This window comes from Kogia breviceps, chromosome 9, assembly GCF_026419965.1.
Source record: "Kogia breviceps isolate mKogBre1 chromosome 9, mKogBre1 haplotype 1, whole genome shotgun sequence".
Lineage (NCBI taxonomy): Eukaryota > Metazoa > Chordata > Mammalia > Artiodactyla > Physeteridae > Kogia > Kogia breviceps.
Window position 1 is genome coordinate 25,451,254 of NC_081318.1, and position 26,854 is coordinate 25,478,107.

General features: G+C 37.2%; 1 protein-coding gene across 5 annotated transcripts in view; it reads left to right on the forward strand.

The window, feature by feature from the left end:
- Positions 1-26,854, forward strand: part of GRM8 (glutamate metabotropic receptor 8) — a 785,529-nt gene that overhangs the window by 752,291 nt on the left and 6,384 nt on the right. For 3 of the 5 annotated variants that reach the window (XM_059074201.2, XM_067042258.1, XM_067042259.1), the window contains exon 10: positions 25,640-25,886. In XM_059074201.2, coding sequence (XP_058930184.1) covers positions 25,640-25,886 — 247 coding nt within the window. Of the gene's footprint in view, positions 1-25,639; positions 25,942-26,854 lie in introns of all 5 variants that reach the window. The other 2 variants (XM_067042260.1, XM_067042257.1) reach the window with 1 other exon arrangement.

Genomic DNA, 26,854 nt, shown 5'->3' on the forward strand with positions numbered 1-26,854 from the left:
TGAGACTAGATATCAATTACAGGAAAAGATCTGTAGAAAATACAAACACATGGAGGCTAAACAATACACTACTTAATAACGAAATGATCACTGCAGAAATCAAAGAGGAAATCAAAAAATACTTAGAAACAAATGACAATGGAGACACGATGACCCCAAACCTATGGCATGTAGCAAAAGCAGTTATAAGAGGGAAGTTTATAGCAATATAATCCTACCTTAAGAAACAGGAAACATCTCGAATAAACAACCTAACTTTGCAACTAAAGCAATTAGAGAAAGAAGAACAAAAAACCCCCAAATTTAGTAGAAGGAAAGAAATCATAAAGATCAGGTCAGAAATAAATGAAAAAGAAATGAAGGAAATGGTAGCAAAGATTAATAAAACTAAAAGCTGGTTCTTTGAGAAGATAAACAAAATTGATAAACCATTAGCCAGACTCATGAAGAAAAAGAGGGAGAAGAATCAAATCAAGAGAATTAGAAATGAAAAAGGAGATGTAACAACTGACACTGCAGAAATACAAAAGATTATGAGAGATTACTACAAGCAACTGTATGCCAATAAAACGGGCAACCTGGAAGAAATGGACAAATTCTTAGAAATGCACAAGCTGCTGAGACTGAACCAGGAAGAAATAGAAAGTATGAACAGACCAATCACAAGCACTGAAATTGAAACTGTGATTAAAAATCTTCCAACAAACAAAAGCCCAGGACCAGATGGCTTCACAGGTGAATTCTATCAAACATTTAGAGAAGAGCTAACACCTATCCTTCTCAAACTCTTCTAAAACATAGCAGAGGGAGGAACACTCCCAAACTCGTTCTATGAGGCCACCATCTCCCTGATACCAAAACCAGACAAACAAGTCACAAAGAAAGAAAACTACAGGCCAATATCACTGATGAACATAGATGCAAAAATCCTCAACAAAATACTAGCAAACAGAATCCAACAGCACATTAAAAGGATCATACACCATGATCAAGTGGGGTTTATCCCAGGAATGTAAGGATTCCTTAATATACGCAAATCAATCAACGTGATACACCGTATCAACAAACTGAAGGATAAAAACCATATGATCATCTCAATAGATGCAGAGAAAGCTTTTGACAAAATTAAACAACCATTTATGATAAAAAACCCTGCAGAAAGTAGGCATAGAGGGAACTTTCCTCAACATAATAAAGGCCATATATGGCAAACCCACAGCCAGCATAGTTCTCAATGGTGAAAAACTGAAACCATTTCCACTAAGGTCAGGAACAAGACAAGGTTGCCCACTCTCACCACTCTTATTCAACATAGTTTTGGAAGTTCTAGCCACAGCAGTCAGAGAAAAAAAAGAAATTAAAGGAATCCAAATAGGAAAAGAAGAAGTAAAGCTGTCACTGTTTGCAGATGACATGATCCTACACATAGAGAATCCTAAGGATGCTACCAGAAAACTACTAGATCTAATCAATGCATTTGGTAAAGTAGCAGGATACAAAATTAATGCACAGAAATCTCTGGCATTCTTACACACTAATGATGAAATATCTGAGAGTGAAGTTAAGAAAACACTCCCATTTACCATTGCAACAAAAAGAATAAAATATCTAGGAATAAACCTACCTAAACAGACAAAAGACCTGTATGCAGAAAATTTTAAGACACTGATGAAAGAAATTAAAGGTGATACAAATAGATGGAGAGATATACCATGTTCTTAGATTGGAAGAATCAACATTGTGAAAATGACTCTACTACCCAAAGCAATCTACAGATTCAATGCAATCCCTATGAATCTACCACTGGCATTTTTTACAGAACTAGAACAAAAAATTTCACAATTTGTATGGAAACACAAAAGACCCCGAATAGGCAAAACAATCTTGAGAATGAAAAATGGAGCTGGAGGAATAAGGCTCCCTGACCTCAGACTTTACTACAAAGCTACAGTAATCAAGACAGTATGGTACTGGCACAAAAACAGAAATATAGATCAATGGAACAGGATAGAAAGCCCAGAGATAAACCCACACACATATGGTCACCTTATCTTTGATAAAGGAGGCAAGAATATACAGTGGAGAAAAGACAGCCTCTTCAATAAGTGGTGCTGGGAAAACTGGATAGCTACATGTAAAAGTATGAAATTAGAACACTCCCTAACACCATACACAAAAATAAACTCAAAATGGGTTAAAGACCTACATGTAAGGCCAGACACTATCAAACTCTTAGAGGAAAACATAGGCAGAACACTCTATGACATAAATCACAGCAAGATTCTTTTTGACCCACTTACTAGAGTAATGAAAATAAAAACAAAAATAAACAAATGGGATCTAATGAAACTTAAAAGCTTTTGCATAGCAAAGGATACCATAAAGAAGACCAAAAGACAACCCTCAGAATGGGAGAAAATAGTTGCAAATGAAGAAACTGACAAAGGATTAATCTCCAAAATGTATAAGCAACTCATGCAGGTCAACAACAGAAAAACAAACAACCCAATCCAGAAATGGGCAGAAGACCTAAATAGACATTTCACCAAAGAAGATATACAGATTGATAACAAACCCATGAAAGAATGCTGAACATCATTAATCATTAGAGAAATGCAAATCAGAAGTAAAATGAGATATCATCTCACACCAGTCAGATTGGCCATCATCAAAAAATCTACAAACAATAAATGCTGGAGAGGGTGTGGAGAAAAGGGAACCCTCTTGCACTGTTGGTGGGAATGTAAATTGATACAGCCACTATGGAGAACAGTATGGAGCTTCCTTAAAAAACTACAAATAGAACTACTATATGACCCAGCAATCCCACTCCTGGGCATATGCCCTGAGAAAACCAAAATTCAAAAAGAGTCATGTACCAAAATGTTCACTGCAGCTCTATTTACAATAGCCGGGACATGGAAGCAACCTAAGTGTCCATCAACAGATGAATGGATAAAGAAGATGTGGCACATATATACAATGGAATATTACTTAGCCATAAAAAGAAATGAAACTGAGTTATTTGTAGTGAGGTGGATGGACGTGGAGTCTGTCATACAGAGTGAAGTAAATCAGAAAGAGAAAAACAAATACCGTATGCTAACACATGTATATAGAATCTAAGAAAAAAAAAGTCATGAAGAGACTAGGGGTAGGATGGGAATAAAACACAGACCTACTAGAGCATTGACTTGAGGATATGGGGAGGGGGAAGGGTAAGCTGTGATGAAGTGAGTGAGTGGCATGGACTTATATGCACTACCAAACGTAGGGTGGGTAGCTAGTGGGAAGCAGCCACATAGCACAGGGATATTAGCTAGGTGCTTTATGACCACCTAGAGGGGTGGGATAGGGAGGGTGGGAGGGAGGGAGACGCAAGAGGCAAGAGATATGGGAACATATGTATATGTATAACTGATTCACTTTGTTGTAAAGCAGAATGTAACACACCACTGTAAAGCAATTATACTCCAATAAAGATGTTAAAAAAATTATGGACTTAAAAAATTTGTTTTATAACTCAGTAAGATAATTCCTCTATCAAAGACAGGAGTAATTCTCTACGACAGCAATTTGTTTCATTCTTTGTCATGTTCAAGGAGTCACACAAATCCTTCATATTTCTCTAAATTTGGTTAATAAGGGATAATGAGTGAATATGGTTTGCTTAGTTCACGTCACTTCATCTCAGTTCCTATCTCATTGATCTCATTTCTATCCTTTCATTAATTATTGGTTTGTTTTTAATGACACACATATACATTCATGCATCTATAAAAGGAAGACTGTGTCTCCTTTAAGTTCCACTATTTTTTTCATTTTGTAAAAGTAATTTGTACACATTTTAGAAAATTTTTAAAATGTAGACCAAAAAACCAGAAAGAAATAAACATCACTCATGATTCCTCCTCATGTGAACAATCAGGGTTAATGTTTTAGTTTATTTCCTTCTAACTTTGGCCTTAGAGATCATAGTACAGATATAGTTCTGTCTCAATATATATTATTCTTTAAATTATATTGTTTCTCATGTCATTAAAATTTCTTTATAAATATCAATCATGGCTGTGCCGTGATTTCTGTATTCATTATATTTTTGGTCACTGGGCTATGCTAAATTTTAATAAGTAATTCCTAATGAACATCTTTGTGAATAAATCTTTGTCCAAAATATCTGATTTTTTATTTATTTTAAATAGAATATTTTTTGCTAATGAGACATTTCTGGCTTGAATAACAATAAACAGGTTCACTGAAATTTTCTACTTTCCCTCATATTTTAAGCATCGATGGCAGTAAGTTTTCTTAGCAAGGAATGGGTAGATTTACTTTAATTAATTATCCATCTTCTTTTATATTCTTCCCTTGAGTTCAATGATTTTTTCAAAATTTGTGGAACTTTGCACCCTTTCCTTTTTAGAGTCATGGAGTCACGAATCTGGTTAAAGGGAAGTACACAGACTCTGAAGCCAGATCACCTGGTTTGGAATTCCAGCTGTACCACTCACTAGCCCTCTGACCTTGGGCAAGTGGCCTAACATTTCTGTGCGTCATTTCTTTAACTGTAAAGTGGGAATAAACATAGTACTCCCCTAAAGAGTTGTGTGAATTCACATAAAGTGAGAAGGCCTGTAAAGTGCTTACAAAGATCCTGGTACATAGTAAACACTATTGTAAAAATATACATTATTTATTATCTTAGGTTTTTTGGAAGTTTCCTCCCTTCTAGTACTCAGTCTATTTTGTTTTCTCCAGTCTCTATGGCAGGAAAGTCTTACTCAGCTGGATGACCAAATATTTTTCTAGAATTACCTCTTTGGCTTGGTTGTGTTGTTTCATTCTTCTCGCCCATTATCAACACTTCATGAAAGCAAGGTGTCCCCAAACACCTTATATTTGACAGACAAGCTGGAGGCAGAAATACTTGAGGGGAGATATCATTCCTGAATAATATTAACACCCAACGGTACTTTCAAAACACTTTTTTATACATTATTCACAATCAACCCTGTTCGTTTATCAGGTCAGGAAAAAATGTTTCCTGTTTTCCATATGAGAGGAAGGGACTCAATAGAAGTTAATATATTACCATGTCCAGGGGTGACAAAGTCAAGCATTCAGCATTGGTTTTCTGACTCTCTCAATAGAATGGCCTTTCAGTTTCATAAAACTGAGTCTCCATAATATATTAGTCAGCTTTTTCTAGTGTGTGCTGCTGTAATAAGCAACATAAAAATCAGTGGCTTGCCAAAACAACAATGCTCTATTTCTTGCCTGTATTACATGTCAGGGATTATAGTTGCATTGCTGCTGGACAGCCTCCATCTGAAAGATACTATTCTACTGGCCAAGAGAAAGAGCAAGGACGAATCACTCAATGATGCTTAATGCTTCTGCTTAGGCATGGTATACATTATTTCTGTTGACAACTCATTGTTTAAAACGTATCACATGGTGAACCTTGGCAAGGATGGGATGGAGAGGAAAGCCCTTCCCCAAGAAGTGGTTCTGGAAATCATATAACGATGGGCAAAGATGTGTAATCATATTATAAGGAAGGGCAGAGTAAATAATCGAGGGCAATAATGTAGTATACCACAGAAATTAATGAATTGAAAAGGATACAGGGGAAGGTCTTTGCAGTAGAAACAAAGTATAAACATTAAAAGCAAAAATAAAGAAATAATAGACTTTGGAAGCAGTTTACCGTGTGAGAGAAGAGTTCTCAGGGATAATTCTGTAGCTTAATTCTTTTTCTCTTATGTATTCAGAGATAGTTGTTTCCAGTGACAAAGAAGTTGGTTAGGGGCAGTGTCAGATATAAACTATCTGACGGCAAGTGGTCAAAAGAGAAAGCTGTACATCAGGCACAAGTGCTAAATTGCTGACTTCGGAATTTTAGACTATTAATCTGACAGCCCAGCTTCCTTTTGTAAGTGCTGAGTTATATAGGCTTCCTTTCCTGTACACTCCCTCAGGTACTGAAACCTACATAAAGTGCCTGAAATGATTCTTTCTTGAAAATGTAATAGAAAACCCAGCTTGATTCTTTCTTTCCCTAACCAAAGACAGAGGAGACTGAACCTAGGAATAAATTGAATGGCTTGGGATTATATTTGACAGATTAGACACTTTGTCAGAACATGGTAGTGATGTGAATCAGGTCAATAGTTACAATCTATCTGAGGATATCGTAACTTCGTTTTTCTGCCATAGCTGTAAACATTATCCTTCACCCTGCTCTGCCATCACACATTAGTCAGAGGGGCAGAGGAACCTTTGTACTGTGCAACACAAGTCCATTTGTAGAAAAATAATTCAAAGCATATGATCTGAGTATACAATCTTATTTCCCACTCAAGCAACAGTCTGAGACTTTCTGATTGGCCGCTCCCCTCCATGTAGTGACTCAGGAACCCCTATTTCTTGAATCCTATAGCTTTATCAACCTCATTATCATAAATACCCAATCAACAACAAGGGGAAATATTTCTTAGTTTCTTGTAATAAATTTTGTAAAACGCTTTTTTTGACATTGGTCATTTTTGTTCACATTATATTGGTTGAAGACTAGCCAAATGGCCACACTCATTCCAGTCAGAGTGGACAGGCCGGTCAGACACTCCCCAGAAACAATACCATGCAATGGAAGGAGGGGCACCCATTTTGATACCCCTGCCACACCCATTTTTCCAATTAAAAATGTCTGTCTTTTTCTCATAATCTTCTCCTTGAAACGCTGTTTTATTTATAACTTTGCTCCTAAAGTTGCTCAGTAAAAATAGTAAAAGAAAAAGAAGTACAGGACTATTTTTTTCTATAACATTAAAAGAAAGTGTAGAGAATGGACTTGAGGACGTGGGGAGGGGGAAGGGTAAGCGAGGACGAAGTGAGAGAGTGGCATGGACTTATAAATAGTACCAAATGTAAAACAGATAGCTAGTGGGAAGCAGCCACACAGCACAGGGAGATCAGCTCGGTGCTTTGTGTCCACCTAGAGGGGTGGGATAGGGAGGGTGGGAGGGAGACTCAAGAGGGAGGAGATATGGGGATATATGTATATGTGTAGCTGACTCACTTTGTTATAAAGGAGAAACTAACACATCATTGTAAAGCAATTATACTCCAATAAAGATGTTTAAAAAAAGAGAAAAAGTGTACTCAATGCTATTTCCTCCATGGCAATTAAAGTTTTCACTTGGGTGTAATTATTCTGAAGACTGAAGCATCAATAGTTTGAACATACTTGGAGCTCAAGCTATCAGATTTACCAGTGGAATAATTTATCCACATAATTCTCTACTCCTACTCCTAGGAAAAAAGTTTTAATAAATAGCATCCAGATGGTCCTCAAACTTAAGAATGGTTTATGTTCTAAAATTCTGTTTATAAATTAATTTACAGTCTTTGCGATATTATTTTACACATACAATATTACATATGGCGACTGTCTTTATGCCATCCATTAAAAGCCATTTAACCTATCATCCAATTTAGATACAGGACCTTTGCTATAAAAACTGTAGTAATTACTGTTGTGATGTTGGTAATTAACACAAAAACCTAGGAATGAAAAGTTGTTTACTGAATATAAAATGTTTAATTAAAAATGTTGACACTATAGTTTAAAACAGCTGTTGTCATAACTGGATGCACTTTATTTGACAATAGCTGGCTTCATTTTTTTATTATTTAGGAAAATACAAGTCATACTATTTAATACTCGTATTTTCACATTTGGGAGAGTTGACATTCTATCACAGTGAAGTATGGTCAAAGTTAACAACCCCAGTTTTTAAAGACTTGGAACAAGTCATAACGACTTTTATTTCAAAAGATGCCTGTATGCATTTACGTTAATTCTGGTACCTTAATAGTCTGCCTGGTAAGCTCTTTCCATACGGAAACATGCATCATGTGAAATGAGAAACACCCATCCCTCCTCGATTTTAGCTTTTTGAGTGCGTGGGCAACAACAAGGTTGACGTCACTGAGACCTGTGAACATAACTCTCTATTTATTACAAGTGAAAAGGGGAATGAATGGCTTAGAGGAAAATATGAGATAATATAAATAATCTCTTACCAAAAAAATAACATATTGGGCTTCCCTGGTGGCGCAGTGGTTGAGAGTCCGCCTGCCGATGCGGGGGACACGGGTTCGTGCCCTGGTCCGGGGGGATCCCGCGTGCCGCGGGGCGGCTGAGCCCGTGGGCCATGGCCGCTGGGCCTGTGCGTCCGGAGCCTGTGCTCCGCGGCGGGAGAGGCCACAGCAGTGAGGGGCCCGCATACCGCAAAAAAAAAAAAAAAAAAAAAAAAAAAAAATAACATATTAAGCCAAAAGTATTTTACAGAATTTATAACAAGAAGTGAAAACAGTATTTAAGATCCACACTGCAATCATGCAAGAGAGTGGCTGAGATGGAGTAAAGGACATCATTGGAAATGAGGAGGTTAAGGAAATGATAGATCAGGGGACTGGAGCAGTCATGTACACGGATGTAGAATTCATCCAAACTACCCACATCTCTCGGGATAGAGAGCAAGACTGTGGGCCAGGACCAGAACGTCCAATGCATGAGGGCAAATGATGGCAGAGCGAGCGACAAGGATATGGGAGGATGTGCAGCTGAAGGCTGTGATAGCTTAAAAGTCAGGACGTTGAGGAAAACGATGAGTCTATAATGATCCAGAAGCAGCAAATGGGAGTAAGCAATTCCCCATCTTTATTACCATCCCTGAGGAATATGGATTCAGAGAGTAAAAGCAACCATCACTTAAGAGACTGCAGAGAAAATAATACTTTTAGGAAGAGGAAAGTTTCAGTTGAGACCACAGGGTGGAGGCCGGGAGAAGAGGTTGGGGATACAGGGGAGTTTATGTGGAATAGGAATTGCAACCATTCTAAATATACAGAATGGATACACAACAAGGCCCTATTGTATAGCACAGGGAACTATATTCAATATCCTGTGATAAACCATAATGGAAAAGAATATGAAGAAGAATCTATCTATCTATGTATATAACTGAATCCCTTTTCTATACACCAGAAACTAACACAACACTGTAAAACAACTATATTTCAATTTAAAAAAAGAATATTTCATGTCAGAGCTGCATTGCTTTGGAAGCGGACTGATAATTACAGGAATAATCTAGTGGCTGTAGTCTCAACAGAACAACATGGGCCCCAGCAGGAGAAGACTCAGTTACATACCAACAGGTCAGGCCATTCAACACCCATGCAGTGGTCCAGTTGACCTGTGTGAGGTCAAAATGGGTCATCTGCATCCAGTTTATCACTGAAGCCTATTATGGCACTAGGCTCTTTGGAAAGAGAGAAATCTAAAATAAGCTCTGGGTTCAGTATCCCAGGAGAGTTAGATACTGGGGAGTTCTAATTGATTCTTGGCTCTAGAATATGCTTTAGAGTTTCTTGGTTCTAGCCTATGCTTCCTAAGTCTCTTGTTCTGAGAACTTGTATCATTTGCTGGACTACCAGGACAAGAGTGTGAATGTCAAGAAACGGTCCTGGGTGCTGGATCAAACTTTGTGGGAGGGACCTTGGGTTGGTTTCTCATAGAGGATTGTACAGAGGTTCTTCACCTTCACTCTCTGCATTTAGCCTCTTCAGGTGCCTAGCCGTGGTAATCTTAAATCGCTGCTAGATGCTTCATTCAGAGTATGTACCTGTGCTAAAGCTGGATGAGGTTTTTCAGCTTTAGGTGAGATGGCAGAACAGCCAAGCTCCCTTTCACATTGTAGAAGTTATACCTGTTAGAAAAGGACTTTTAGCTGTGACCTGCTGAAAGCACGTTCCACTTTTCACTGGTTGTGACACCCACGACTTCTCTAGTCTGTGATTGGTGGGTGTTTCAATGTCTTGAACCTATTTGAAATAATTCTGTCTTTTCCTGAAAGCTCTCATTACCACATAGAACTGGGTCCCCAATGTGACAGAACTGGGCACTAGAACCGGCTACTAGTGCCAATATGTGTGATCAGTAGTACACTGCTGTAGCAGATCACTGGTCTGATATGGGCAGCATCTTCACCATGGCTTGGCATGAGGACCTGGGGAAGCCAACATATGTATAGGTAAAATTTTAATTCTCCTGAAAGCTTCAGCCATAGCTGGCATCCAGGAAGACCCATGAGTCAATATCAGACATGGTAGCGGACAGTTGAACAAAGTAAAGCAATATTAGGTCTCAGGCTTTTCATCTATAGAAACCTGGCTACTTTGACCTTCATCTGTATTTTCCAGAAGCACTAGTCCTGGGAACAAAGATGTCCCTATATAGATTATTTCAGAAATGGTGATGTGATGAGTCCAGAACTGCCAAGCAGGTACATGACAAGAGTAGGTAAAAATATTGATGGGGCAGAGAAGTCATGGTCCCTAAGCTACAGAAGATGCTATTCATTAGGGTCTGGAACACAGAGAGGCTTATGAGTCTTTGAGGCTGAGTTGGATGTGGATTTGTCACTGTTTCGGATAGAGTTACATTTATATCCTCCCCAACTCACCTTATCTTAGGGCTAATCTTAGTAAAGGCGTCACTCGTTATAAATATTCATGCTCCCCAGAGATAGTGCACAGATAAAGGGGGTGAGTGGAGATCCTGCATCACCACTGTATCCTTTTCAGCACTTGGGAGAAGGAGGCTCTTTGCCATGTTCTTCCTTTCAAATAGCAGTGAGGCATGACGGAAGATGTAGAGGAGATTGAACCTGAGAAAATTTGTTTCTGCCAGTATATCTCATGAGCACTTGAATCTCTAATTCTGAAAGGGACTGTAAACTTTCCAAGGTCTTAGGCCCTACCTAAAACAAGAGCAAAAGCACCACAGAAGTGCTGATGTAAATATGTCACTAGGTGAGAGATGGGAACAGGATAGGAACTGGGGCGGGCACTTTCCTTATTCTCACCTCACCCAACGGCATAGTGCAAGCAACACTGGCTCTTTCCTCAGTGCTGGGTTACCATCCTTCCGTCAATAATGTACTACCTTTCTGATTTTTTTCCCTTAAGGTTCTCAGTCTTTCCAGTATTATTATTTTTTCTAACCTCTTATATCTATGTCCTGGGCAATAATGCATTTTTTCTAGATGTGTAGATTTTGTGACATCAAGTTATACATAATTTGCTCTTATAATTTGAAAATCTAATTTGTATCTATATTTATATCCTCTTTATAGTTTCTATGTTAATTAGTCATGTCTTATCTCCTTTTTTAAATCAAGTATTACCAAATGTGACCTGGTTTTGTTAGTTACATCTGCTGGCTTTAGCTTTCTGTCTCATTCATTTCTTCTTTTATCTCAGATATATCCTTTCTTCTACACCTATTGAGTTTAATTTTGTTTACTTTGAGTAGTTTCATGGTTAATTTTGAGACTTACCTGTTTCCTAACATTGCCGTTTTAGATTTAAATTTTCCTTCAAGCATTTAGGTTGCATCCACCAGTTTTCACAGGTATTGTTCTTATGATTGTTCATTTCTAAATAGTTTGTCATTTCCTTTTAAATGCAAGTTACTTACAGGGATGCTATTTAGTTTCCAAATAAAAACCAATATTTATTTGTTAATTTTAATTCTAATTTGATTGCCTTTTGAGGGGAAAGAATGTAGCCTGTAAGTTCCCTGTTTTCATTTTTGTTTTTGGGTAATCTAATGCATGATCAATTTCTGTAAAGAGTCCATTAGGTCTTAAAATAATGCAATCAAAATGGCAATCTTGTTATTTGAGTTAAACTATTTATAACCTTAATTTTATATTGTATATTTAAATTTAAACCTGAAAAGGTGAATTAAAATCCCTCATAATGATTATGAATTTGTCCATTTCTTCTTGTATTTTTATGATTTGTTGCATCATACATTGTGATAATGTATTGTTGGTGATCTATCTACATAGATAGATGTGTTCTTTGTATAACTTAAGATTTTATCTTAAATTCTATTTTGTCCCATAATAATATTACTATTCCATCTTTCTTTGTGTCTACATTTTTCTGGTACATCGTTTCCAGTTACTTTATTTTCAGCCTTTACATATAACTTTCTCCTTATTGGAATCACATTTAAAATCCAAGATAACCTGTGTATTTTTTAAATGGGGAATTTAATTTATATCATGAAAATCACTCGTTTATATTTGCCAGTTTATTTTCTGTTTACTATACTCTCATGTTTCTGTTCTTTTCCTTTCCATTTTTTTAACTGATCAAATTTTCATTCGTTTCCATTTTGGTAGTTCAGAAATTTTAGGTCTTATTTTAATTTTTTAGGTCGCCCTTAAATTTTAAGCATATACTTTTTTTTTCTTTCTTTTTTTTTTTTTTCTAAGGACATCCAGAACTAGTTTACTGGTATATTTTGTTGACTTTATATCATGTCTTGTCCTTTTTATTTTTGGTCAGCTTTGTGAACAGTTTATTAATTTTACAGTCTTTTCAAGGAATTTTTGGCTTTGTTGATTTTTCCCTATTTTGCATTTGTTTTCTATTTTATCTTTCATCCTTATTATTGTCTCCCTTCTATATTCACTGGGTTTAATCTCTCTATCTCTCTCTCTTTAGTTTTGTGAGATGGTTAATTATAAGCACAATTTCTTCTTTTCTAATATAGATGAAGCCTGTTTTAGCTGTATCCCATGACTTTTAATATGTTGCAACTTTGTTATTATTCAGTTCAAAATAATTTCTGATTTTCACTGTCAATTCTTCCTGACTTATAAGTGATTTTGGACTGTGTTGTTTAATTTTCAAATTTTTGATACTTTTCGTGTTACTTTTGTTACTTCTACCCTAACTCTACTTTCTACCCTACTTCCACATTAGTCAGATTACATACTCTGTATTTCATTTCTTTGAAATTTGTTAAGACTACACGGAATATGGTCATCTGATACCTTTTCTCTGTGCAATTTTATAGATTATGCTCATTCAGTTTTTGAAAATTCTTGGCCAGCATCTCTTTAAGTTTTTTTCTTTTTGTCTACTATATCTTGCTTCTATTTCTGAAACTCCAAATTCATACATATTCAAAATGTTTATTGTTTTATATATTTCTAATAATTTTGTTCTGTATTTTTAACTTCTTTATTATCTCCAGGCTTCAATATGGATATTTTCTACAGATCTATATTTCAATTTGTTAGTCATGTTCTGAACTTCATCTAATCTGTTGTTAAACTCATCTATTGAATTCAATTATTATATTTTTCAGCCCTATAATTTTTGTTTCAATTTTTAAATATATATATGTATGTGTGTGTGTGTATATATATATATATATATATATTCCAGTTCCCCAGTTAAATTCATTATCTTATTATGTATTTCCTTCAATACATTTACGTTCAAGCTTTTGTAAACTTCTCTCTGAGAAGTGCAGTATCTTGATCATTTGTGACACAATCTTATATATTGGGTTTTTTTTTTCCCTTTCCTTTTGGTTTTGGTAATTTGTTCTTATGTTGGACATGTTTTGCTGGTAGCTGGTAATCTTTTATTGAATACCTGACATTGTACATTTAAAAAATGTAGATGTTATAGATGTTGCCATTTTCCTCCAGAGAAGCTGCGGTTTTCTACCTGTCTACAGTTAAAGCAGAGGCATTTCACCTTGACGTAATCCAGGATTGGGATAATTTGAGACTAGGTTTAGGCTTTCTGTGGGTTTGTCCATGTTTGATATTTCATTTATCCAGGAGGATATCCCTTCAGATATATCAGCTAAAAGTGCAAGATGTTTATAATTACCCATCCTCCTTAATTGACACAAATTCCAAATTTTGCTTCCCAAGCATTATGACACTGCTTAACTTTTTAGCCTCTGAATCTGGATTATGTTTGATTTTTTTTTAGTCTGTTTCTCCCTCCCATTTAAGATACACCAAAGTCTAAAGAAAAATAATTGGTGTAAATCTCAGGTTCACTTCTCTGTAATAACCTGGAATCTTGGGTCCTCAAGTCCTGGCTGCATTGGTAACCCTGAATTCCATTTTTTGTCTTCCCAGCCCCATGAGACTGCTGAAAAGCCTGTCTAAAGATTTCTGCCCTCTAACACCCATGCAATTAATCAGCACACTCCCAATGGATAAAAGCAGTGAAAAATGCCTGACTCACATCAGAGTGTGAGTGTGTGTGTGTGTGTGTGTGTGTGTGTGTGTGTGTGTGTGTGTGTCCTAAGATCTTGGCCCTCCTGAGTCCTGGCTGCTTTGATTTTTCTCTGATGCCTCCAAGCAATTTTTTTTTTAATTTATGATTCTTTTATAGCTATTCTCAGTAGGTGAATTGGTTTGATGACAGCTACTCCTTCATAGCCAGAATCAGAAATCCTTCATCTATTGAGATTTTAATTTTAATGATAAAAAATTATTTCCATGGTATTTATTTGATACTTTTCCTTTCAAAATTTTGCAAAGATAATTATTTTTATCTCTAAAGTCTTCTTCCACTAAGTCTAGTGGACCTATCTTCTTGGATTTTTATCCTTTTTTTTGATGCTTCTCTTTTACAGTATCGGTTTTCTCTGAGTATTTGCTAATTCTTGGTGTCTTTTCGTCTGTATTTGTGAATCCCAGTTTGCTTGCCTACTTTGTTGTCAATAGTCTGTCTCTGATGGCTGTGGAAATGGAGCAGTGCCTATGCAGGAACAATGTTCCAGCAATTTGTCTTCTGAATGTAGGGAATCCTTGTCCCTTCTGGTGGTCAGTGGTTCTATTGGGTACTTCTCTCCCCTGGCCGGTGCAAACCTGGTGCTAACTATCTTCATTTAAAAAGATGAACTTATCCATCTCTTTAAGTCTGTATTTCCAGCTAGATGATTCTGTTAAGTTCAACAATATATAGTTCTAAGAAAGAGCTTCTCCAGGATCCACAATGAGATTTCTTTTCTTGTTTTGGGGTTTTTTTTTATTTTTTTTAATGAGGAAAGTAGCTGATGGATAACAGCAACCTAAAAAAATTCTCTGAGTTCTCAATTAAACATTAATTCGGGTGTTTTAATTGAGACTGTTATTTTTAAGAAATTTGGCCCAACTCTATTAGAAAAGGATGATTTTCTGACTTGGTAAGGATTCAAGTCATATTAACCCTGCTCTTTCACATCTCTGTATATCTATGGGAGCCATATGGTGTGTGCTAAAGATATGAGCTTTTAAGTCAGACAAACTTCAATTTAAACCTCCACTTTATCTTCATGAGTTGTGTGACTCTGAAAATATTGCTTAAATTCTCCAGAATGGACCCATTCCTAACTTACAGGAATGGGTTAATGTCCATAAAATGTTTAGCAGTAATGATGATACCTGATCCTCAATAACATAAATCTATTTTTTCATAGTTCTGGACACTAGAAATCTGAGATCAAGGTATTGACAGTGTTGGTTTCTTTTGAGGCCTCTGTCATTGGCTTTTAGATGTCCACGTTCCCTCTGTGTGGTCCTCACAGGGTCTCTTTTCGTGTACACACATCTCTGGTGTGACTTTGTGTGTCCTAACCTCCTCTTCTTAAAAGGACAACAGTTAGATTGGATTACAGCCCACTCTAAAGACCTCATTTCCACTTAATTATCTACTTAAAGACCCTATGTCCAAATACAGTCACATTCTGAGGTACTAAGGGCTAGAAATTGGACGTGTGAATTCGGGTGGAGGGAGGGACCACAATTCGGCCCATAATACCATTACTCTTGGTTCTTCCTGCATTAAGTAATATCACCAGGAAAAAATTAGTATTTCTACAACATCTTATGCCTCCACAAAAGTACCTGCAGAGGTACTGCTTTAATTCTTTTGGCTTTAGACAGTGTTGTATAGGAAGTATCTAGTTGAACAATGATTTAGTACCTTTTAGAAAACTATGGTTGAAACTATTTCCATAATGTTACCAATTTCCTTTAATAATACAACCTACATAACAACTGTCTCCTGAAATTTAAATTCCAGCAAACCTTCTATCTTCAGACAGTGATAACTATAGGATAACTATAGATAGATGATAGATAGATACATAGATACATAGATACACAGATATACAGATCTCCTTCAACTAACTATGGGGTTACAGCCCCATAAACCCATCATAAGTTGAAAATATTGTAAGTCAAAATGCATTTAATACACCTAACCTGCCGAACATCATAACACTTACATTAGCCCACAGTTGGGCAAAATCTTCTAACACAAAGCCTATTTTATAATAAAGTGTTAAATATCTTATGTAATTTATTGAATACAGTACTGAAAGTGAAACAGAGAATGGTTGTGTGGGTACAGAATGGCTGTAAGTGTATTGGTTGTTTACCTTCCTGATTGCATGGATGACCCAGAGCTGTGGCAATGCCATTACCCAGCATCACACGAGAGTGTCCATACTACGTAACACTAGCCCTGGGCAAGAGCAAATTACAAAATTTGAAGGATGGCTTCTACTTATTGAGTATCACTTTTTCACGATCACGAAGTCAAAAAATTCCAAATCAAACCATCCTAAGTTGGGGACCGTCTGTGTGTGTGTGTGTGTGTGTGTGTGTGTGTGTGTGTGTGTGTGTGATTACACAGTTCTTAAATAAATTTTGTTCTTGTAATAATTGTTTCTTCTCCTTTCCTTATTTCTAAAAAATTTTTAACTTTTATTTGGTCTCTTCATGTAACTATTCTCTTTATTATATTTTGTATCTGTTCAAATAAATACTTTTAAAATTATAATAATTAAAGGTATCTCCATTACTCTTATTCTTAGTTTTGACCATACTGTTGAAAAATGATAAAGGACTAAAAGGTGGCATGGAAGCAGGAATCCATGGAGGGAAACATGGAGGAAAAACAACATGTAAAGGAGGAACTGATAAGCAGTCAACAAGCAGGTGTTTCATATTCATTTGCACATGTCACAGTCGAAAATATGGCACCATTGTTTGAGACACTTTTTTCATTATGTTTCTATAAATAATACTTATGGAGGATAATTGAAAACTAAAGACTACATTTTATTTAATAATGCTCTACTTTAAAACATCTACTTTAAGAAATGTCTATGGGGCTTTAATAGAAAATTTATTTACTGGTCCAAATATTAAATATCATGTATATTTAATTATAAATACTCATTATAAATCTAGTATCTGTCCTGCCATATTTAGGGGATCTTGAGCTTCCTTACACTTGTCCTTTCCTATCTTTAGCAAAGCTGATGGTTCACTTATTGGTGGATGCTTTATTATTCTCTGAAGCTGGTTTCCACCATTCTCAATAAGTCCAAGGTTAAGGATGCAGACCTCACATGTGAATCAGCCCAGTTCTGCATCCATGGTCTTCGCCCTTTGGTTTGACTCTTCATTTTGCTAACATGTGTCCCGGCTAAAAGGGGCCAAAGGGAGACAGCAAATGGATCAGAGCAAACCCATCTCCATCTCCACTAATGAAAACACAATGTAATGTCTCTGACCTGCCGATGGGTCAGCAACCCTACAATTTCTATCTGACAGGAGAGACACTCAGGATTGTGATTTTTTTTCCAGAATGTTACTAGACTATGACACTTTGAATGTGTTTCCTATAAGCATAAAATATATTTCCTTATGAACAAATATTTTGTGCCTATAGTTCTATGTGTGCATGTTCCTTATCAAAAAGGCTAAAAAAGGTGTGGCTGATTTTGAGAGAATAGTACTGTTATGTCTTTACTGTGTGAGGAATGGAGGAGGATTCAGAGAGAGTAAAATCAAGGCTAACTAATAACAGCAATAGCTGCTGTTTACTGACTGCTGTATGCCAGGTTCTGTGCCAATATTTTACATACATTGCCTCCTTAAATTCATTTAGTTAAGTCTATGGACGTTTATAAATAGTGTGAGTGCCTTATCCTCAGTTGTACATTTCTTAAGTGGGGGAGGGATGCAGGGCAGAGCCCAGAGCTCTCATGTTCCCAAGTGGAGGCCACTGACTTTTAATTGTCATATTTATAGTTTAAAAGGTCATCATGCTGGGAATTCCCTGGGTATCAGTGGTTAAGACTCCTCGCTTCCACTGCAGGGTGCGTGGGTTTGATCCCTGGTCCGGGAACCAAGATCCCACATGCCATGCGGCAAGGCCAAAGAAAATGATCATCGTGTTTATCTATCCAGGAGTTTCTGTGCCAGCCTGGGTATTGATTTGAAGGAGTATGGGGCCCTCAAATTTTCATACACTGTCTAGCTTTAGAATCTGATTTATTGTTTTCCTCTTGAAACTATATGGGTTATTTCCTTTAAATGTCAAATTCAAGAGTAAGGATCCACACTGCCTCAAAGACCAGAAAATTCAGGCAATGTTCTAGGTGTTGAGTTTATAGCAGTGAACAAAACAGGTAAAAATCCCTGGACTCATGGGATTTTTATTCTAGTTAAGGGAAGGAGACAATATATAAATTAGTAAAATATATAGACTTTTATGCTAGAAAATAGATGCCGAGGACTGAAATAAAGCTGGGGAAATAAATGCAGGTGGAGGGATGGGGGGTACAATTTTTAACTTCATGTTTAGGAAAGGGTCTCATTGAGAAAGAACCGTTCAGAAAAGAACACTTCCTGAACGGAGTGAAGAGTCAGTTCATCACATATAAAAGCCCCAAAGCAGAAGCATGCTTGGTATCTTCTAAGATTAGCCAGGAGGCCAGTGTGATGAGAAGAGAATGAATGAGGGAAAGAGTAAAGCCAGATCAGTTCAGAGGACCTTGTAGGCCATTATAGGGACACCATCAATGTGAAGTCATTGTAGAGTTTTGAGGGTAGGGGTGACCAAACCCAATTTATGAATAATGGGATTAAATTCTAGCTACCTGTGTTAAAAATCAATCAGATGGTCAGAGAGAAGAGAATAAGAGCAGAAGAGGAGAAATGTATAGATGTCAACAGGACATCTATAGTGAACATCTAAATAAGAGATGATGTTGGCTAGGACCAATGCAGTACCAGTGGGGGAAGTGGAAAATGACATGTATGAAAAAAATTTTGGAAGTAGAGTCAGCAGGATTCAGTCACAGATAGAGTGTAAGAGAAGAGTCAAGGACAATTTCTATTTGTTTTCATCCCAACAACTGTAAAGATGGAATAAAGACAAAGAAGACCACTGGAAGAAGAAGTTTAGGAATGAAGATGGGATTCAGGTGCTTGTCAGTTTTGGATCGTATATGTCAGACATCTAAGGGGAGCTACCCAGAAGGCAACTGAGTTTCCTAAGGGAAGCCTGGAATTAGTCAGCATATAGTTTTTTGTTGTTGTTGTTGTTGTTGTTGTTGTTGTTGTTTTTGCGGTATGCAGGCCTCTCACTGTTGTGGCCTCTCCCGTTGCGGAGCACAGGCTCCGGACACGCAGGCCCATCGGCCATGGCTCACGGGCTTAGTTGCTCCGCGGCATGTGGGATCTTCCCGGACCAGGGCACGAACCCGTGTCTCCTGCATCGGCAGGCGGATTCTCAACCACTGCGCCACCAGGGAAGCCCCAGCATATAGTTTTTAAAGCAGGGCTACCTACATAACTTGTGAGGCCCAATGAAAAATGAAAATGTAGGCTTCCTTATTCAAAAATTATTGAGAATTTCAAAACCCTGACAGAAGAACATTAAACCAAGTGTGAGGCCTTTCTGAGTGAAGGAGCCTGGGTACAGGCAGTGCATCCAGAAAGCTGGTCCTGCTTTAAGGCCATAATTCTGAATGTTATCATCAAGAGAGTAATGTGGCCAGATAGACAGATAGATAGATAGGCAGATGGATATCCAAGGACTGATGTCTGGGATACTTCAAGGTAAAGATGTTAGAGAGAATAAGGAGGATCCCTCAGAACTGACTGAGAAGGAGAAGCCAGCAAGGTATTTGAACTCGACACAACAAACAATAATAAAATGTTTGATATGGACTTGGCATGGTTCATTAGCATCCAGGCTCAATCCAAAGAACTGGTGGGGGGCTGTGTGTTATCGCCTCTGGTGTCCCATTGCAAGGGGAGTTTTATTAGCCTGGATTGTTTCATGATAGGTTGATTTGAGGCTTTTACCACCCACAGGGCAACTCCAGAGTTTCGTTGTAAACGTCTCCATCTTTAAAAAAAAAAAAATTGTTTTAATCACTTCTAGTAATTAATGAGATTTTGAAATCCATTGGCTGAAGCCCTTCTGAAAAGCAGAAAATCCATTTGTGGAGGCGGGTGACACTTTGGCGGACACACAGATGAGGGAATAGATAACAGAAGTAGAGTAAGGCAAAGGCAGGCTTTAAGTGTAAACATAGCTTTCTCACTGGTCAGACTGTGTGAAGCAGCCAGACAGGACCTGGCTGACTGCAGCAAAAAGTGAGATGAAACCATCCAGGACAAGGCAGAAATATTCAGGAATAAATAATCTGTTTCTTATCACATGGCACAAACCCGTTTGGGGTGTTAGGTTTCTTAACAGGTTACAATCGGTTACTTAGGGGTTGAAAACTCACCAGCTTGGATATCTGTGGAGTTCCGTGTGCAGGCAGCTGGTTGAAAGTAAAAGACTGACCTTTCTCCTGGAGTATCTCCTCGAGTAATATAATCTCCTCCCTCCTTATTCCTCCTGGAGTCTTTAGTGATTCCAGGCCAAGACCGACATTCAGTAGACCCTGGATGTGCACAGATGACTCCTGCAGAGAATGAAGAGGAAGCTGTAATAGGTCCCAGAAAAGATGTCATGTTAATATGCTCCATTGTGCCATCTCCTCCCTGGCTTAGCCAGAGTTCATTTAAGTCTGCTTCACTGCATGTGACTGCTTCAGCTTCAGAATGTCCAGGGGCTGTGGAGGCAGAGGAAGTGACAGGCTATCACTGGACATAATAGAAAAGACACTCCTCTTCCTCTAGGTACTAATATTTGGACAAGGGGCAGAGGGTGGGGCATAAAAGAAGGATGGAAAAAAGGTTACAGTCATATATCCAGTACCAGTGTCAGCATCTCTCAGTGGATTTATGTTGGTTATAGGGAGTTAATATAGTTTCCTCCTAATATAGTTACAGCATTCTGGTGAACTGTAACTTTGATACCGAGAACCAGTGCACACTATTCTATTCCCTATCAGCAAATAGGAGTTGACTTTTGGGCAAAATCTTATTCTGCCTACTTTGAAGTACGATTACAAAAGCATTTTCCTGGACATCATATAGTGAGAGCAGGACTGCCAGCTCTTCACTAAACTGTCAACTTTGGATAAATGGCTCATAGGCGCCTCTCTTATTCTGTATACCTGGAAGGATGCTTTGTTGGCAGCCTTTTAGATTCAAAGTTGTAGGGAAAATAATCTTTGTTGAGCTACTACTGTTTTGCACCTTTGAGACATTTTATAAAGATTGTGTCATTCCACCTATAACCCTTCTATGAGAAAAGTATTATTTTCCCCCATTTCATAGGTAATAAATTAAAGGTCAGAGAGGAAAATAAGATCTCACAACTGTTCAATTGCCAGGGAAGTTTTATTAGAGTTCAGATTGTCACCTGGTGGGTCGACTAGGGGCTTTTACCATCCACAAGGCAACTCCAGAGTTTCTCTGTAAACTTCTTTATCTTTAAAAAGAATTTTAAGTGGCAGTGCTGGAATTCAAGCTCAGGTCTGCTTGAACATGTTTCTTCCTTACATGGTTCAAGTAATTAGAATATTCAACAGGTATTAAAAAATGCATGAGTTTTTTGGAAACAAGTGCTCATTTTCAATCTTTTAATATAATCTTTCCATTTCTTTTAAAATATGGGAGAAAAAATAAATAAAAAAACATATGGGGGCTTCCCTGGTGGTGCAGTGGTTGAGAATCCGCCTGCTGATGCAGGGGACACGGGTTCGTGCCCTGGTCCGGGAAGATCCCACATGCCGCGGAGCGGCTGGGCCCGTGAGCCGTGGCCGCTGAGCCTGAGCGTCCGGAGCCTGTGCTCCACAACGGGAGAGGCCACAACAGTGAGGCCCGCATACCACAAAAAAAAAAAAAAAAAAAAAAAAAAAAAAACATATGGGAGATACTGAAAATCCTGTAATCCATGATGCTAAGAAATTAACTTCTCTAGAAGGATAGTAGGTGGCATTTCATTTCTTTGCTTATTTTGCTCTTACTGCTTTCATTGAGGTTATAATATATACGACATTTTTATTTCATTAAATATTCAAAGAGGAAGTTCAAAAACTCAGTCTACTCACAGTCTGAAGGCCTGTAACAAAGCCTTGGCCACTGTAAGGTTTTAGATTTTAGGGTATGATTTTTGTATAGATGCTTTTTATATATTAAACCACATTAAAATTTTTCAGAAGCTGTTGTAAGAGAGCACATAAGTAAGATCGGCATTATACTGTAATTTGCAATCATAGTGTCTAATGGAAGGCTTGGAACACTAAGCATAGTACTGTTTAATCCTAATGTCTATGTTTATTACATTTTCTTTTGAGTTGGTTTGCTAAAAGGATAGACTACAGTAATATATTTAATGTGGAAACTAGCATTCCAGAATCTTCTTCATGCTTAATATTTAACAAAATCAATTTTACTATATATTATAGAAATTATTCTGAATAAGGGGAGAAAATTATCACTTATATTTATGGTAGTAGATAAAATTTATAAGATTTTCAAACCAGAAAGGTATTTATGAATTATTTGGACTAGTATTATATGTTTTAGCAAGTCCATCAGGTTAAGACATATAAAAAGAATCCAACTGATCAATGTGGATGTTCCCATCATTTCATGGCTATACCTCTGGAGGGTTTTTGTTTGGTTTTTGTTTGTTGTTTAAGTTAAAGTGACTTGGCTGGGTCTGACTGGGACAAAACTGATGGTTACCTATTTGAGTGGCTTTGGAATATTTATGTGTGGTTTGCATTTGGCTCTATCCTTTCCTTATCATTACATTCTTTCTCTGCAGCCCATTTTCTGCATAGCCTTTCTGCAGCAATGCTAGCTGGCGAATAAGTAGGAATTCAAAGAGGATTAACTATCACATAAGAAGCTTATGAGTATTCATAATAGTAAGTTGCTTAAAACTAGGTGGCAGAGCTTAGGGAGGTTCATGTGGTTTAAAGGCACAAATTCACATTTTATCAGGACCTTCTTAATTGTAGTAGATTAGTTCTCTCAAATTTAACATGAGTGTTCACTTGTTGGCAGGTAGCCTGAGAGGTCATGACATGTAGTAATTTATCACTTGACCGAGGGATGTATTTGAATCACGTCTCTACTGAGGCTGGTATGCATGAGCCCAACCTAGAATCTGGATTCATACCTCATCTCTTTGTGTTTCTTACTTAAAATTGTCATCAAGCCTGATGTCCATTTGACAGAGTGGAAAATTATGGAAAGCATATTCTGTATGATTTGTGTAAATTAAGGGTTTCTTGAAGATCTTCATATACTTAAAAATAATGAGTGGTATCTGAGTACCTATTGTGTGATTTCTTAGAGGTATATAAGAAGAAATGTAGATTATAGACACTAGGGAAGTTTATACCCTGGTTGTGCATTTTTTATGAATTATTACAAAGTTCATATAAATTATTATAATCACATAGTTATACATTAGCAAGTGCTCCATTGTATTTATTTTTTAATGCACTAGTGCTTAGAAGTAAAATAAGGACATTATAATCAAGATTTATCATGGAGGACTTCCTGGAGGAGGTGAACTTTGAAACAAATCGATCCTAAATATCACCTTGTTGAAGGGTGTTCCCATACTCATGATAGGGTCTTAAGCAAAGGACAGCCTTAGTGGTAGATAGGATATGATTTCTCAGACAAGGACAGTCTTTTTACTAGTGCCTGAAGTTCTCTTCATGTTTCAGACAGTTTCTCACCGCAAGGCTTTGTCATCTGTTAAGAGAAACAGTCTCCCCTAGGAAAAGGAAGCCATAAGGCTGATTCAGGTATTTACTCTTGAAGGTAAATATATTTCAAGTCTTTATTAAAAAGGACACAATTAGTTTGGGGATTGCTGGATTCAATCTGACAACTTTACATTTTCAGAGGTATCATTAGAATGAACAGACATTAATGAAGATCATGGAGATCTCTTCATCATCTTAAAACATGGCTACATTGTAACCTTAGTATTCCAAGTTATTTGGGAGAAATTATATTTTGAGCTCAGGAAATGAAAAATGTAAACAGATCAAATGTTTTATTTTTAAAGGGGTGAAATATTCATACAGTGGAATATTATTGACTCTAAAAAAAAAAAGAAGGAAATCCTGCCATTTGTGACAACATGGATGAACCTGGAGGACATTATACTAAGTGAAATTAGTCAGATACAGAAAGACAAATACTGCATGATCTTACTTGTATGTGGAATCTAAAACAGTCAGACTCATAGAAGCAGAGAGCAGAATAGTCGTTGCCAGGGGCAGGGGGAAGGGGAACTGGGGAAATATTGGTCAAAAGGTACAAACTTCCAGTTATGCAAGATGAATATGTGACTACAGTTAACAATAATGCATTGTTTACTTGAAATTTGCGAAGAGAGGAGATCTTAAGCATTCTCACCACAAAAAAAGAAAAGAAAAGAGAAGAAAAGAATGAAAGAAATAAAATGGTTACTATGTGATGGATATGTTAATTAACTTGATTGAGATGATCATTTCATAATATATGTTTATCAAAACATCAAGTTTTGATAAAACCTTAAATATATACAATTTCTATTTTTTGGTTATACCTCAATAACACTGGGGAAGAAAAACGATTAAAGTACTGTCATGTTTGTTTTCATAACATAATGAAAAAAGCTAAAGCAGTGATTTTAGGTTTGACTTTTTCAGTTCATTAACCTCTAGATTGCAGGAAGAAAAATCTCCCAGAGGGACTTCTCTTCGTAAGTACCAGAGCAGACAGTTTCAGTGAAATAAGGATAAGGAATGAGCACAGGGGGAGAATTTATCAAAATGCAGATATCAGGACCCATCCCCAAAGGGCATATTTCAATCTTGGGAGGAGGAAGTCTTACGTATTTTCTAAAAGCACCCACATTTAATCTGATCTGATGCAATCATCTAGAAACCCTCTGGAATTATCCTTTGGGGGGGACTATTAAAAAATATCAAGCCCTTATGGCATGCTTGTGATTTATCAGGTTTGGAAGCTGGAATTAAGTAATTATGTGAAGATGCAAACACTCGCATTATTCAAGCAATGGTGTGCAATAGTGATGATCTGGACTATTTCACTCCCACTCTATTTCCACTATATATAATTTACCTTCTAGGTTAGGTTCATTGTTGAAAGAATAACATTTGACCTTGTAACACCTCCCCGAATAAGGTTTGTGTGACATAAAATGTTAGTCTTTTGCTAGACTGGTTTTGCTTCCTTCCTTATATATGCTTAATTATAATCTAAAGAGGAAACTAAGCTCCATCAGCTTACTTGTTTGTTTTAAAAAATTGGGCTTCATAAACAATACAACTTTACCCACATTTGCAGGTGGGGATAAAGGAATGTTTGACTATAATTAAGGGCAGTTTTAATAAGTACCTTCTAATGCACCGTAAGCAGAGAAGCTGGAATAATTTCAGAAAACGGTTATATTATTTGCTTTATCTTAGGTCAGGCTTACTAACATTGATTCTATGTTTTTTTTCCTTCTTCAGATGTACATCCAGACAACAACACTTACTGTCTCCATGAGTTTAAGTGCTTCGGTGTCTCTGGGCATGCTCTACATGCCCAAGGTTTATATTATAATTTTTCATCCAGAGCAGAATGTTCAAAAACGCAAGAGGAGCTTCAAAGCCGTGGTGACAGCTGCCACCGTGCAAAGCAAACTGATCCAAAAAGGAAATGACAGACCAAATGGCGAGGTGAAAAGCGAACTCTGTGAGAGTCTTGAAACCAACAGTAAGTCATCCGTAGACTTTCCGATGGTCAAGAGCGGGACCACTTCCTGATAGATGTACGTTGAACATTCTTCTACTGGTCTTGGGGACTGTGCTACGTGGTTCCAGGGGCCTGGTGGTACTCGCACACCATGAGACCATCACAGCAGTTAGAACCATTTGGTTAGAACCAAACGATTTCAAGGCAAGTGGCTCCTCTCCAGAGCATGAACATAAACATGAAATCTCTTACAAAGTGTGACACTCAGGTCTCTCTTTTGAGGCATTACAGAGCTTGAAGCTTGGAACTATGCTCCATTTATAAAAGTATCCTTTAGCTCTTAGGAACTACTCTCCATTCTGTCAGTTCAATACTGGTCGCTCTTCACAGAATTAATAGTTAACTAGTATTTATGAAGCATGCTACCAAAGATCTTACACAAATAAATGATAACGTTATTCAGATATTTAGGGAAATGAGACAACTAGTTAGCCAACATGTTAGGTTAAGTCATAGTCTATATTTGTTTCCCCAAAGTGATCCCCTTCCTTGGTTTCCCTTGATTTCCCTTCTTGGATATATTAAGATAATTAGAGCTCTTCTCTGAAAGTCTCATGACCCTGAAAATAGGACCCCTTCTACAGCCACCACTCCACTTTTCCTTTCCTCACCTATTATCTTCTCTATAATCATCCCTGAAGAAGCACATAACAACATACTGGTACCAAACTAAGCCAGTAGAGTTTAACTGAGCTGTTCAAGTCCGTCTTGGACTCTATGGAAGAGTAGCAAATAGATTGAAGGTATGTATTGCAAAATACCAGAAAGCTGAATACAGTGAAAAAAATATGTGTGTGTGTGTATGTGTATGTGTGTGTGTATAACCTATATATTATGAGATTCTGTAGATGGTTCAAAAAGAAATAAGAAAAGCTAAGGTCTTTGTGTTAGAGTGGGTTCCTGTCTTTGGGGAATATAACACAGGCATT